The sequence below is a fragment of the Tursiops truncatus genome, chromosome 9 (assembly GCF_011762595.2).
Source record: "Tursiops truncatus isolate mTurTru1 chromosome 9, mTurTru1.mat.Y, whole genome shotgun sequence".
Taxonomy (NCBI): domain Eukaryota; kingdom Metazoa; phylum Chordata; class Mammalia; order Artiodactyla; family Delphinidae; genus Tursiops; species Tursiops truncatus.
This window is the reverse complement of record NC_047042.1, coordinates 53959148-53975103: the sequence shown is the minus strand read 5'-3', so window position 1 is coordinate 53975103 and position 15956 is coordinate 53959148. Positions and strand designations below refer to the sequence as shown.

General features: G+C 35.3%; 1 protein-coding gene across 1 annotated transcript in view; it reads right to left on the bottom strand.

Annotated features, from left to right (window-relative positions):
* The window catches only part of STK31 (serine/threonine kinase 31), an 82365-nt gene that overhangs the window by 51806 nt on the left and 14603 nt on the right, over positions 1-15956 (bottom strand). The window contains 5 exon segments of the mRNA XM_019931277.3: positions 2478-2600; positions 5553-5712; positions 7102-7217; positions 13060-13234; positions 14210-14568. Coding sequence (XP_019786836.2) covers positions 2478-2600; positions 5553-5712; positions 7102-7217; positions 13060-13234; positions 14210-14568 — 933 coding nt within the window.

The following is a 15956-nucleotide window of genomic DNA, read 5'->3' as shown; positions in this document are numbered from 1 at the left end:
AAGAATCTAAAAGAGAGTGTATATATGTAACTTATTCACTTTGCTGTACACCTGAAACTAACACAACATTATAAATCAACTATACTCCAGTAAAAATTTTTAAAAAAAGAATAAACTGGTGACCGAGGGGAACAGTAGAAAGAGAGACAAACCAGATTTGGCAAAACTTCTTTTAAGATTAAACTTTAAAAAGAAAAGAGCTTTAAAAATGACCTTGTTTGCCGATCCTTCACCTCTGTTTTCTAACAGTTAATGAGAAGAAATAAACCTTTACAGGGTAAAGTAGAAGCTGCAATGCAGAGAGGTGAATTCTTTCAACACTATCCTTTTATATGAAAAGCTCACTTCACCATTCTGGAATAACCTGTACTGTTTATGCAATTCCATTTAAGAAAATGTTTCAAACCAGGGCTCCAATGGCTCCTGAACCATACACAATAATATGAAAACTACACCTTCATCTACGTGGACAAAAAGAGACCATGCCCATGTCCTGGCTATTGTAAAAAGAGCTGCAGTGAACATTTTGGTACATGACTCTTTTTGAATTATGGTTTTCTCAGGGTATATGCCCAGTAGTGGGTCGTATGGTAGTTCTATTTTTAGTTTTTTAAGGAACCTCCATACTGTTCTCCATAGTGGCTGTATCGATTTACATTCCCACCAACAGTGCAAGAGGGTTCCCTTTTCTCCACATCCTCTCCAGCATTTATTGTTTCTAGATTTTTTGATGATGGCCATTCTGACCAGTGTGAGATGATATCTCATTGTAGTTTTGATTTGCATTTCTCTAATATGATGTTGAGCATTCTTTCATGTGTTTGTTGGCAATCTGTATATCTTCTTTGGAGAAATGTCTATGTGTCCATCATCGGATGAATGGATAAAGAAGATGTGGCACATATATACAATGGAATATTACTCAGCCATAAAAAGAAACGAAATTGAGATATTTGTAGTGAGGTGGATGGACCTCACTAAGAAAATTCCGTTTTCTTAAATGGAATTGCATAAATAGTATAGGTTATTCCAGTCTGTCATACAGAGTGAAGTAAGTCAGAAAGAGAAAAACAAATACCGTATGCTAACACATATATATGGAATCTAAGGAAAAAAAAAAAAAAGGTCATGAAGAACCTAGGGGTAAGACGGAAAAAAAGACACAGACCTACGAGAGAATGGACGTGAGGATACGAGGAGGGGGAAGGGTAAGCTGTGACAAAGTGAGAGAGTAGCATGGACATATACACACTACCAAACGTAAAATAGATAGCTAGTGGAAAGCAGCCGCATAGCACAGGGAGATCAGCTCGGTGGTTTGTGACCACCTACAGGGGTGGGATAGGGAGGGTGGGAGGGAAGGAGACGCAAGAGGGAAGAGATATGGGAACATATGTATATGTATAACTGATTCACTTTGTTATAAAGCAGAAACTAACACACCATTGTAAAGCAATTATACTCCAATAAAGATGTTAAAAAAAAAAAAGAGACAGTGCCCAGATGTCCCTGAATATCCTTTTCTCCAATTCTCCAGCAAGCTTATTCCCTACAGTATAAAACAAGACAGCTATTATTCAACTTGGTATTAAAGATACTGACAAACAGTAAAAATTCTAAGATACATAAAAGGTAGAAGGAGTAGAAGAGGGTTATTGTATTCAAATGATATGACCACACAGAAAGCTCAGAGTATCAACTGACAAAAACTAAAAGAGAGTTCAGCAGAGTTGCCAGAGAGACATCAATATATAAAAATCAATAGTATCCCTCTACACCATCAAAAATAACTAGGAAATGGAAAATAAGATAACATTCACAAAAGCAATCAAAAGTATAAATGTCTTGGAGTTAAATGAAGAAAATGCATGAGGCGCTATGGAGAAAACTTTTAAACATCATTAAAAAACATAATAAAAGATGTGAATAAGTAGAAAGACTATGTTAACAGGCGGAATGACAACATTGTCACACTCATTCACTCCAAATTAGTCATTTCTGAGCTGAAAGGATAGGACTAAAGACAAGGTTCCATAACATCATACAGCTACTATACTCTATCCCCTATCACAGATCTTAAAAGACCTATAACTCAAGGATCAGGATCCCTCTCCCTAACTCTAACATATGGCTTTACTAGATTTTCTGCTAGAATGCAGTGGGTAACAGGGACTCACCTGCCTGCTACTGCTCCTGTCTCTGTGAGTTTTCCCAAAGAATGCTGCTCTAGCAAGCCTGACATGCCTGATCATTTTACCTTATTTGCAGGATAAATACATATACATACATAAACACGTTAAATATATCAATATAAAATTTTAACACCATTAAAAAGAAACTAGGATTTATCAGAGAAAAACTTTTGCAGCCATCAGTACTATCTGAAGTCTAAAGGTAAATGCTAATTTCACCTCTCAAACGATAAACATATTTTAATGTATATTTAATGTATATTTAGTATCTTTTAAAATTCCAACCTGTAATGTTTTCAAGCGTTTATTAAGAGGTAACTCATCAACCTCCAGAATAAAAACTTCTACTGCCATGTACAGCTTCTGTTGTACTTCATTTCTTTTGGCTATCAAAATATTCCCTTCATTCTGGAGGAAGGAGAAAAAGAATAACCATCATTAATATATCAGGTGTTTTCTTTTACACACTGACCTCTATGAAAAAAACTGATCTCTTAAAGTTAGTAAAATTTAACATTACATTCTCCAAACATAGTAAACACTTCAGACAAACACCTGTCTCCTTAGATCACCAAAATGACAGTTTTCTCTCCCTTAATTAGAAATAAGATTTACGTTCCACAATTCTTCTCTGTTAATCTTCATCTTTTCCTATCATTTCTGCAACAATAAAATTTTTCCTTTTCTTAAGAAAATTATACAAGTATCTATGGCTAATTACACACTGTCTCCTTCCTACTCTCAGCCCACCCTCAATTCCTTCATCTACTTATCTTTCAAGATTCAGTTAATCTCCACCATGATAAAACCTCCAATTCACCCAAAAGGCTATGTTTGGAAATAGATATGAGAGATATCCAAGAATGCTGTGAATTACCTCTGTTATAGTACTTACCAAACTATATTAAAACTATCTATTTATATATCCGGCCAATACCCAAGGTAGATAGAGGGATAGGACCACGTCTTAAACAAATGCATGTGTCTACTGCCTGTAACAGTGTCTGGCACATACACTTAAAAGCCTGAATGTTAGAATACTCTTTTTTGTGTAAGCTCAACCAGACCATTATATAACTAATTATAAAGACAAAAGAAAAGAATCTCTTTCATCAAAAATATACCTGGTGGGCCTCCCTGATGGCACAGTGGTTAAGAATCCGCCTGCCAATGCAGGGGACACAGGTTCCATCCCTGGTCTAGGAAGGTCCCACATGCCACGGAGCAACTAAGCCCGTGCGCCACAACTACCGAGCCCACATGCCACAACTACTGAAGCCCGCGTGCCTAGAGCCCGTGCTCCACAACAAGAGAAACCACCATAATGAGAAGCTCGCACACAGCAACGAAGAGTAGCCCCTGCTCACCGCAACTAGAGAAAGCCCACTAGCAGCAATGAAGACCCAACACAGCCAAAAATAAATAAATAAGTAATTTTATTAAAAAAAAAAGTACACATGGCAATCAAGTTAAGGAACTGTGCGAAATATATAAATGAAAATAACAATACTGACCCAAATTATGTACAAGCAGGGAAATAAAATGACAACTTTATCTGAGGGACAATTATGACTCTCTATTTATCCAATAATCTACTCTTCAGTCTGTCAAATGAACTTTAGGGTAATAAAGCCTAAAAGTAAGTCCTGAAACATCAGCAGTAGTGGAAATAAATTGCTTCAAAAAAAAAAAATCACATTTGTTCTACTAGAATACCAAGTCCTAGGTATATACTAAGCCCTCTCCCTCCCTGTGATAAATCACTTTCCTATGCTCAAATGACAAAAACAAAACAAAAATTAAAAAGTAGTCCTTTTTCATCTTTTCATCTTACTACCTGAAAATACATGATGAAGTATTTTAATACTGGCAGTATGGTTTAAATGGAACTAGAATACACTTTGTAATCAGACATACCTGGGTTCAAATTCCATATTAACATTTAGAACTACGTAATCTTGAGCAATTTCCTTAAACCCTGTGGGCCTCAGTTTCCTGAGGAGCAAAAGTGCCAAGTGCCCTTTTTTTTTTTTTTTTTTATTTCGCAGTACGCGGGCCTCTCACTGTTGTGGCCTCTCCCATTGCGGAGCACAGGCTCCAGACACGCAGGCTCAGTGGCCAAGGCTCACGGACCCAGCCGCTCCGTGGCATGTGGGATCTTCCCGGACTGGGGCACAAACCAGCGTCGCCTGCATTGGCAGGCGGACTCTCAACCACTGTGCCACCAGGGAAGCCCCGAAAGTGCCCATATTTAAAAGTTAGTGTACGAAAAGTTTATAAAGTATCTATAACACTGCCTGTGTTTCATAGAGATTCAAAAATTATTACTTCTGTCACTTTTTTTCTTCCATAATCAGAAGTAACCAGTAACCAGGTCTAATATGTAAAATAACCCAAATCGAATCCTTTATCCAAATTAAACATTCCTGGCATTTTCAAAGGCCTAGTTATTCTGTTTACTTTTCTCATTCAGAGCCAGTTACGCTGCCAACTGGCCAACCTAGAATGAATAGGAAATAAGACTTTCAGGGTACAATCCCCAGAGGCAGAAACCACCGATACTTAAGATAGGACAACTCCAAACACAAGTTTAGGGCTCATAGGTACTATGGAAAGCTATGATTGTTGTACCAAATATCTTTATATGAAAAAGAAGGAGTTCCATTCAGCTCAATATAATAAACTAAAGAAAATTCCAAGAGGAAATAAATATATTTTTACCTACACTAATGAAGAAGTCACATGAAATATTCCATTCTTCATATCCCTCCCCTACCCACACATGGATGGCTTAGATAGCATTTAACAGTAAGGCAGAGTCCTATAATGCAGCATAAAACACGCCACTCAGACCAGAAGACAAGATCCACATTAGCAGTTGTGGGAGCCACTCTGGCTTACAAGCCTCATGCCCCTCAAAAGCCACCATCTCTTATAGGTATAGCTGCCAGGGTCCCTCAATGGGTATGCCCAGTTGCAAGTATTTGTAGTTTACAGTTCCTCCCAGTCCAGATACAATTTACCAATCAGGGGTTTTATTTTTACCTAAACAATGTTGCCAGTAACATGACTGAAATACCATTTCATCAAATTACCAAGGGAACAGAGAGAGGTAAATTCTCATGCAAAAGGGACTGCAAAAGGGTTAACTAACCCTTTTTCCACAATCACTACTTATCTATCCTACCTTTCTTACAAGGCAACAAAAGAAATCAAATTATTAATATGAAGATATGTAAAAGTTAAAGATTTCACATAAAGTATCATTCCAATATCTGCAGTCCTTCTGCTTTCTTGAAAGACATTATCTTCTTATGTTCAACAGATAAAAATCATCATAGAGAAAAATTCTTAACCCACCATATTCTGACAAGCTTGAATCTTCCCCTGAGCCAGACAGTATTCTGCCCAAATTATCTCTAATTCATTCAGAGAAGCTGGGAGAGTAAAGCAGCCTTCATCCAACACTTGCATAGCATCTGACAGGTCATTTCCAAAATGAGCATTGATATTGACGCATCTATTAAAACAGCAAAAAGGAAAAGATCAAGAAATTTTTAAGGTGCTGTGAGAAAAAAAATTACACTTAAATACTAATGGTCTAAAGTTACTATTTACAACACTGGCTATGAAGAGGTACTTTTTAAAATCATATAAAATCATAAATAACTTTGATACAATTAAAAACATAATTGAGAAAAAAATTTAAATATCTTTTTCAGAAAGCTTTATATAAAAAGACAACTTCAAAAGTCTGCAGATTTTAAATGATATTAAATTAGATTTATAAATAATTCTGTAAAATTTTATACTTAAGCCAATCTTGCTTACCAAGATGACAGGCACATAGTCCTTGTACCTTAATAAGCAGACTAGCATTTGCAGAGTTTTTTAAAATATCCAAAAAGAAAAAGCAATGTGAAAGACCAAATAGCAAAACAAACAAGGCCCATCATTTTCTTTTTTCTAGCTTCCAGTTAGACTGCCACCATTCTAACAGCACATTATTTCCTCAAATATGGGTTAAAATATTTTGAACTGTTTTGGTCCAAAGTCTGTCTCACAGCTTTGCAAGTGTAGTCACCTGAATTTTTGGTTATGCATTAAAAGTTGATTAAGCTCTAGAGAGACTTACTCAAACTATTTAGAAACTTATAAACCAGATACCGATTGATGGATTTATACTGGAGAATATAAATTCCCACTGGACAAAAGACAAACGTGCAGGATTAATTCAGGGCAACATCTTCTTAGTGTTTCAAAGTACATGAGAAAATGAATTACTGATTTAAGTTGTATGTATAGCACAAAAAGAGAACTAGGTTGCTCTGAGAACTATTTTTTCCACATTGCAGAAAAGGGTGAAAAATTATCCCTAACCAATAATAAAACAATCCTCTATAAAGTACAATACCTATATAATTCATATATAGAGTCTGAGATATGCTGAATAAACTCTGCACAAAACTTGCTAACCAATTTCTTCTGACTCCATGAAGATCACTTTTCTTCTAACTCCATGAACACTACTTTCTTCTTTCTTTAGACGGAGTATAATTAAGTTATATTACTGAAATCTAGTTTCAGTATAGGACTGAAAATAACCCCAAGCAAAACAAGAGGACATAGTAGTTTCTCATCAAACTACCACTTAGAAGTTGTGTTGACTTTTTAATTTCATTCTCATAGATGACTTTTAGGACACTATCATGCCACACAATGTCAACAGAACACTAACAAAAACAATAGAAAATTTGTCTCAGGAGTAACTATTTTTAGTTTCCTTCTTTAAAGTAATAAAAATACAAAGATTAAGTTACAAAGCAAAAATGTCAGGCATACAAAACAAAGCACCAACTAATTAGCATTTATTTTAAACTATCCTTCTTAAAAATATGCTTTTACCTACCTAATTTCTTTCAATATTTCAACCTTAGCTGCTAGATTTTTCATTCTGGTACCTACACAAGTCTTAAGAGTACTTTCTAAATGTTTAGTCAAATCCATGGTAGTTGCTTTCTCTTGCTGAAGCAAAGAACAAATACATCTTAGTTAGACCCAAATAGGAAACTGTATTTCTACTGTTATTTAAATGATTTTTAGGCGTAATTAAAATTTTAAAGGCTAAAAAATACTAGGCGACAGGATAACAAACACTGATTTCCCTACTAGCTAGGATCTGAAAAAGATAAACTATTCCAGTCTTCTGCCTTCACACAGAGACACTCTTATATTGCATCCTAATAAGAAACCAAATAAAAACAAAATTTCACATATTATATGTCTTAATACTTAGATTTTAAAAAGAAAAATAAAAAGATACCCTTAAAAACCAAATGATAATCAATGACAATTTGTTTTCTGATGAAGTCTGATATCATTCTGCATTTTAAAAGAATCAAAAACATCATTTCCTTGACCCAAGCTACATTAAACTGCTTGATTCTGGTACCTTAACAATATGTCTAATATAATTATTCAAAATAATGCATAGAGCAGTAATATGGATAAAGACCTGCAATTTTATTCCAATTATACTACAAACCAGGTATTACACAGTTAAACACAGAACTTTTACTCAATCTTTAAACACCAGGCTCTCTGGTGTTCACATTCTCTCCAATGCTTCAGTTAAATAAAAAGAGAGCCAATACTGAATGCTGATTAATAGTAAGTTACATTTGGGAATGCTCATGCCCATATGCTCTCATTTGCTGAGGAGGATGACCATGAAGAAGCCGTTATGTTTGTTCTTAAATCTGTTTATATCCACTGTAATTGCTATGATAATTCCTCCAAAAATTACATAAATCTAAGAAACAGAAGTGGGAAAATAAAAAGTTGCTGAATCTTTGAAAATGTGTTTAATGCTTTACAAAGACTCGATAAAAGCAAATTTTTAGTACAAATTGCTAATGAAATACATGTGGATGAGAACTATAAAATTCTGAAGAATCATTTAAATCTAAAAGAAATGTCAACTCAGTTTATTTCTCAACTGTCTTAAACTTATTGTTAATCCACCTGTAAAAAAAAAAAGAACCAGAGCTCAGATGAAAAATAATTAGTATGGTTTTTAAGACAAACAACAAATAAAGCAAATAGAAAAGATGCCAAACTTAAACCCAACCACATTAATAATTACATTAAATGAAAATTAGCTAAACACTCCAATTAAAAGATGTGAGATTATCAATCTGGACAAAAACAGCTTAGACTCAACCATATAAGCTGCTTATTAGAAACACTTTAGATATAAAGAGACACATAAAAATTAAAGGATGGAAACTATATACAAGGCAAACATTGCTATATTAATATCAGGCAATGTGGACTTCAGTACAGGGAGCACTCCCAGCAATAAACTGGGATATTTCATAAAGACAAATGAATTAATTCATCAAGAAGACACAACAATTCTAATTGTGAATGCACCTAATAACAAAGCTTCAAAACCACAAAGTAAAACCTGACGGAACAAAAGGAAGAAATACACAAAACCACAATAATATCTGGATATTTTAACACTCCTCTCTCTGTAACTGAAGGAACAAGTAAACAGAAAATCAGTCATGATACAAAAATCTTAAACAATACTATCAACCAATTCGACCTAACATTTATGAAACACTCCACCACACAACTGTAGAATACACATAATTTCTAAAAGCATATGGAACATTTCTAAGGACAAACAACATGCTGGATAATAAAACAAATATCAATAAATGTGAAAGGACTGAAACCATACTGAGTATGCTCTCTGATGCTAACAAAATAAAATATCAGTAACAAAAATATACTGGAGGGAAATCTCCAAATCTGTGGAAATTAGGCAACACACTTCTAAATAGCTCATGATTAAAAAATAAATAAATAATGGGAAGTTTTTAAATGTTTGATTAAATAATAAAAAAAAATATCAAAATTTGTGGACTACAAGTAAAGTGATGCTTAAAGGGAAATCTTTAAACATTATAAAAGAACAAAAGATTAAAAACAATTATATGATAAAAAATAAAACAATGATACAAATTTCCATCTAAAGAAGCTAGAAGAACAAACTGAAGGAAGGAAATAATAACAATAAGTAAAGAAATTAATAAAGTAGAATAGAGACAAACAATAAAGAAAAAAAAAATCAACAGAAGCAAAAATTAGTTCTTGAAAAATGTTAAGGACTTCCAGTTTCCAGTCCAGCATGTAAGAAGAAAAGTCACCAGTCCATCCTAACAAGTAAAAAGTTGAGCAACTGAAAAATCAACAATTTTTCTTAGATTTGTCACAGAGGTAAGGTCACAAGGCACAACTGGAAAGACAAGACAGGCTAATAAAGGAAACTCAAAACTTTCTGGAGCAGCAATCCCCACCGCCCAGGGAAGAAGTCTGGAGTAGGGAAGCTGCAACTGTAACTGACATATTGCTAGAGGCTCAGTATGAACAACTGAAAGTTAAGAACACCAGGGGGACCCCATCATCAGGATGCCCCCACATTTTTGTGAGTTTTACCTCCTCGATCTCCAGCAGGTTCTCACAGTAAATCCCCTCAAGCTTCCAGCAGGAGGAGGGGAAAAGGAACCATTTTGAAATATGTTAGAATATTCTGTACTTAACAAGATCTGCCCTCAGTGGAAACCATTTAAACAGAGCCTACCTGCTAGGATTTTATCCAAGCCTAATTAACCTGGGGGAAGGGAAATACCCAAATCCAGCCCACTCTAGCCATCCTCCTTTCTAAAGGGAGTGGGGGAGAAAACTAGTTGCAAGTGTGAAATTCACAGTCCGGAGGCACAGGCTCACTAAAAGACCTTCTTAGTCTTTTCAGACTATAAAACGCTTCTCCTTCCCCCACAACTAATCATCACATTTACTAAATTCCTATTTATAGAAGTTCCTTTCACCAAACACATCATGCCTGGCTATCAAAAAAAAAAAAAACTTGTAAGACATGTTAAAAGACAAAAACACAGCTGGAAGAGACAAAGCAAACATCAGCATCAAATTCAGATCCGGCAGGAATATTGGGATTATCAGACAGGAACTTCAAACATGGTAGGACAAATATGCTAAGGGCTCTAACAGATAAAGTAGACAGCATGCAAGAACATACAGGCAACGTAAGCAGAGAGATGGAAATTCTAAGAAACAAACTAACAGAATATGCCAGAAATCAAAAACACTGTAGACAAAAATGAAAAATGCTTTTGATGGGCTTATCAGTAGACTAGATATGGCTGAGGAAAGAATATAATCCAAAATACGTGAATCCATATATCCACAAAAAGACCTGTAGAAGAATAGTCACAGTGGCTTTATTTATAATGGCCAAAAACTGAAAACAACCTAAATGCCCATGAATAAGAAAATGAGTAAATAAACTGCGGTATATTCATAGAATGGAACACTACTTTGCAATAAAAATGAACAAACTACTGATAAACACAACCTCAATAAATCCCACAAACATTATTCTTTAAGTGAATGAAGCCAAACATAATAGAATACGTATCAGAGGATTATTCCATTTATATGAAGTACAGGACCAGGAAAACGAAACTGTGGTTATATATAAATCAGCAGAATGGTTGCCCTGAGTGGGAGGAAGAGAGGATAGGCCAGAAAGAGATACCAAGGAACTTTCCAGGGTTGAAAGAAAGGCTTTATATCTCCAACAGGCAACGCCGTTGGCCTATAATCCATTTACTCTCTTCATGGAAGGGGACGAGGACACCCATAGAGAAAATAAAAGGCAGGTGACTAGTCTAATCTCCTTGTCAACTAAACCTTTAAAAAGAAAACAGACTGTTTTCTAAGAGGAAGAGACCTTATCTCTGAAATGCACTTAGCGAGATGTTCCTGGCTATAGGATTAGTTATAATGGATAAAACCCACAGTTTATGGATTTATGAGTCAGAGTTCCCTGAAGAATGCCACATATGAATCTAGGGGCTGGAGATTGAGTTCAATCACCAATGGTCAGTGACTTAACCAGGCCTATGTAATAAAACCTTGATTTAAAAAAAACTCAGAAAAAAATTTAAAAGTTCAGAATGATGAGCTTTGGGGGAGCTTCCAGACTGGTGAACAAATCCATGTGCTGGGAGAGTGGCAGGCCCAGAGACCCCCCCCCCAACCCCCTTCATAACTTCCCCTATGCATCTCTTCCTTCTACTTGGCTGTTCCTGAGTTTTATCCTTTATAATAAAACGGTAACCATAAGCATAGCACTTCCCTGAGTCCTATGAGTTGTTTTAGAGAATTACTGAATTGAGGGCAGGGGGTGGGGGTGGGGTCATAGGAACCCTCAAATTTATACTCAGCCAGACAGAAGTGTGGGTAGCCTGGGACGTGATTTGTGGCTGGTACCTGAACTGGGCTAAATCTTGAGGGACTGAGTCCTTACCTTGTGGAGTCTGAGATAACTCCTGGTATTTAGTGTCAAAAATGAATTGATGGACATCCAGTTGGTGTTAGAGAATTGGAAAATAGTGTTGGGATAACATATTTAGTATCAGAAAAAGCTACATATTTGAAAACCACAGTATTCTTGGGGGGAAAAAAACTGCCCCGAATGTGAGCAAACCTCGAGACCTAACTACCATAAAAGGAAACACATGGAGATACAGGAGCCTGTTAAGCAACACAAGGATGCAGATTAAGCAATTTAAGAGATCTATCAACCAAAATTCAATGTATGGGCCTAACAGGAATTCTGATTAGAAGAAACCAACCGTAAAAGGACATTCATGGAGCAAATATGGGAAACCTGAACACTGACTGGATATTAAATGATATTAAGGAATTATTGTTAATTTTTAAGTATAATAGTATTATGGTTATGTCTTTTTTTTTTTTTTTTTTTTTTTTTTTTCGGTATGCAGGCCTCTCACTGTTGTGGCCTCTCCCGTTGCGGAGCACAGGCTCCGGACGTGCAGGCTCAGTGGCCATGGCTCACGGGCCCAGCCGCTCCGCGGCATGTGGGATCTTCCCGGACCGGGGCACGAACCCGTGTCCCCTGCATCGGCAGGCAGACTCTCAACCACTGCGCCACCAGGGAAGCCCTGGTTATGTCTTTTTTGAAGTTCTTTTCTATTAGAGAGACATACAAAAGCACATACATTAAAATATTATGAATGGGATTTGTTTTAAAATTAGTAGATTTTAAAAAAGACTGCTGTGTATTTAATAATTGTAAAAACTGGGTGATGAATACATAAGTATTAATTATTCAATTCTCTCTTTTTAAAATGTTTGAGGGACTTCCCTGGTGGCTCAGTGGTTAAGAATCTGCCTGCCAATGCAGGGGACACAGGTTCGATCCCTGGTCCAGGAAGATCCCACATGCCACAGAGCAACTAAGCCGGTGCACCACAACTACTGAGCCTGCACTCTAGAGCCCGCGAGCCACAACTACTGAAGCCCACGTGCCTAGAGCCCATGCTCCTCAACAAGAGAAGCCACCGCAATGAGAAGCCTGCGCACCACAACGAAGAGTAGCCCCCGCTCGTCGCAACTAGGGAAAGCCCGCACACAGCAACAAAGACCCAACGCAGCCAAAAATAAATAATAGATTAAATAAATAAAATGTTTGAAAATTTCCATAGTTAAAAATTTTAAAGAACATAAGAGGAAATGTAACTGAGAAATTATTAATCTCTCAAACATCCAATGAAATCCAAAGATGATTAGCTTGTAGCATAAGAAAAATACCTATAAACAAATATAAAAAAAAGGAGAGAATAAAGAATGGGGAGATGAAGGGAAGGAAAGGAAAGGAGACAGAAAATTAAACAAAAAATAAAAGCAAATGAATATAAGGATTTCCCAGTTCATCATTCTTTACCTTACACCGTTGAACATACCATACCTGCAGCTCCTGGACGGTCTGTTCTACTTTCAATTCTAATGCCTTATACCTTTCAAGAAGAACCTCCTTCTCTGTTTTAAGCCTTTCATTTTCTTCAATCAGTTTCTGGTCCTGCTTAATTTTTGCCAGGCTGACATTCAACCCAAAATTAAAGCCACCAACAGCCAAATTTTCCCTATTAAAAACAAATTCACTCATTGTAAAAAACAAACTGTGTAAGTGTTACAGGGATCAAACCCTAAAATTCTCTTGGGTTTTTTTTAGCATGATATACCTTAAAGTTAATTTTGGAAACTAATCTAAAACCTTTACCTAATTCAACATTAAAAAATATTTTTAATGCAAACTAGATTTTATAACTGAAGAAACACTTCAAAAACAATCCCTCCAAATCTCAAAGAATACATATTTCAACTTCTTCATAGCAATATCAACGCCAGGAAATACAGTAAAAAGCATTTCTGTATCAGTTTCTTCCAATCCCTCCTCCCCATCACCTCCACTCCATCTGACAGTTTAGTTCCTAGAGCACTGATAAGGTCCCAAAAAACAGCCATATTACCCAAGACATGGCATCATGGCCTAGATCATGATACAGAAGTATAAGAATGGTTTGGTAAACATCAAACCTGGCTTTTTGCTTCAAGTTTATATTTCAAAATTATCTAAAAAGTGAACACCTTTGGTAATAATCAAATTCTATCACAGTACATTTTCACAGGAAGAACAAAGAGCCTCTCTTTTGTTAAAAAGGAAAGGCAATTCCCTAAAACTCATTAAAATATTCTTAAAGCCAAAGGAAAAACTTCAAGTTTATCTGAAATTCTGGCTCTTGGCTGAATCGTTTAGATTTAGGGGTAGATTTTTATTTTTAATAAATGTATTCGAAAGAGTTGGAATGAAGAGTTGGTATGTGAACTTCAAACAATTCAAGAATGATTTTTCTTTCAAAATGGCTTTTAATTAAAATATTCCTGCTAAAGAGGAGAGGAATACCTGCTTGAGAAAAACAGAAATAATCAGTATCATCCCTCAGAATCACTGACATAGTTGAGGACTCCAAAAACGTAAGCCTTGACTTCTACTATGACAAGGGCTTACACCATACATCAGAAATTAGTTAAGACTAAAAATTCCAACGTAGTCTTACTTTGGAAATGTCACATGATTTCCTGCATCATTTTCACTCTTCAAGTCAAGAGACAGCCTCCCACTTAAGTGGTCCTTTGGCCTGATGAAAGGTGACTGGTTTGAGCTATGCCCCCACAAAGGAATGGGGCTTTTGAGGTTCCTGAGGACAAGCTGACCAGGATCCGATTTTTTTTCCTCACAGATGTTAGTGCTGGAAGTAAGTTTGCATTTTTCTGCAAATCCTTTCTTAGCCACCTCTTCCCCTATATCCACACTGCCATACTCAGCCTGAGCAATAACTGTTCCATCTTGATAGGTTGCTTTAATTCTCATTTTTATTTGCTTTTCAAAAATCAAGCTCCCCAAAAAGATTCTGCCCTAAGAAAGATTAAAAAAAGAAGCCATAAACCAGCTACACCAACATGTTTTTCTCCACTTATTTTGTTTCTACCTAGTTTTTCCAAAGATCGTATTTCCTCATTCTGAAATCTCTGTAAAAGTGGTCTTACCTTGTTGTTGGCTAAATGCAAATATACTTCTGCATGTGTATGACTATATTCCAATTACACACTTGCTAAAATCCTTTCCAGAAGTAGAGCTGAGACCAGTATAGGCAGCCATATTTATACGTTGTTAAATGTGTACCAATTAAATACCCTAGAATAATTTTTTTAAACCAAGCAGATTCTGTTGACATTTTGGCCCTAACTACATATAATGGTGCCCTGAGGAGCTACACCACATAAAAATGAATTTTGGTATCTAGAAAAAATGCTCAAATTCAACAAAACTTTAAAAATCATTTTATAGGCCTAATCAGGTACTCTCATTTCAAAGTAAGACAAGAGCAGAAGCAGAAAACAGAAACTCAAGGCATAAAACATCAACAATTTTTTTTAAAAATCAACAAACTGCAATTATGAAATATGAGATGTTAGAAATTCCTAAATTAAAACTCTCTTAAATAGAATTTTGTCTGAGGGAGCAATACCTGTATAACTGGCATATGAGAAGACATGTGAGTAATTAGGTACTTGATAACATTTAGTTAGATTATAACTAAATTATAGTTATATAGTTATTATATAACTATATAATTAACTATAACTATTATATAATTAACTATGTAATAGTTTAACTAATTAACTAGTTTAACTAATTAACTATAACTATTATATAATTATATAACTATAATTATAACTAAATTATAACTTTGCACAGCACTGAGCAAAGACATACCTAAAACATATTTAGAATTGAAGATATCTTGAGATTTAATTTTAATAAGAACTTGCTTACATCTCCAGAAATCTGAACTCCTAAAATTAATTTGATATGATCCAATTTGATAACTATTCCTCTCTTCCCAAATTTCTCTAAATTCCTTACCTAACTTTCATCCTATAGAGGAAATGAATCATTTCTCAGAATATATAAAGTATAAATTTGAGACAAAAATATCTTGTTTCATATCTTCCTTGGAATCCCTGATGTAATTAATCTTATGGGCCATAACTCTCTTAGGGAGAAGCTTTATTTTTAGCTATATTCTCACTAGGTAAATATGACAAACAATAAAGTTTATGCAAATAAAACCGAATAGGTAATCATACCAATAATCATCCAGGCAACACGAGCATAAAGAACAAATTAAAAACCAGAAAATACAAGCTAGTCACATTTAAAAAAAAAAAAAAGAAAAAAAATGTTCAAGGTACAAGTAACTAAATAATATTGATAGGGAGTAACTATTTCCTTTTTAACTA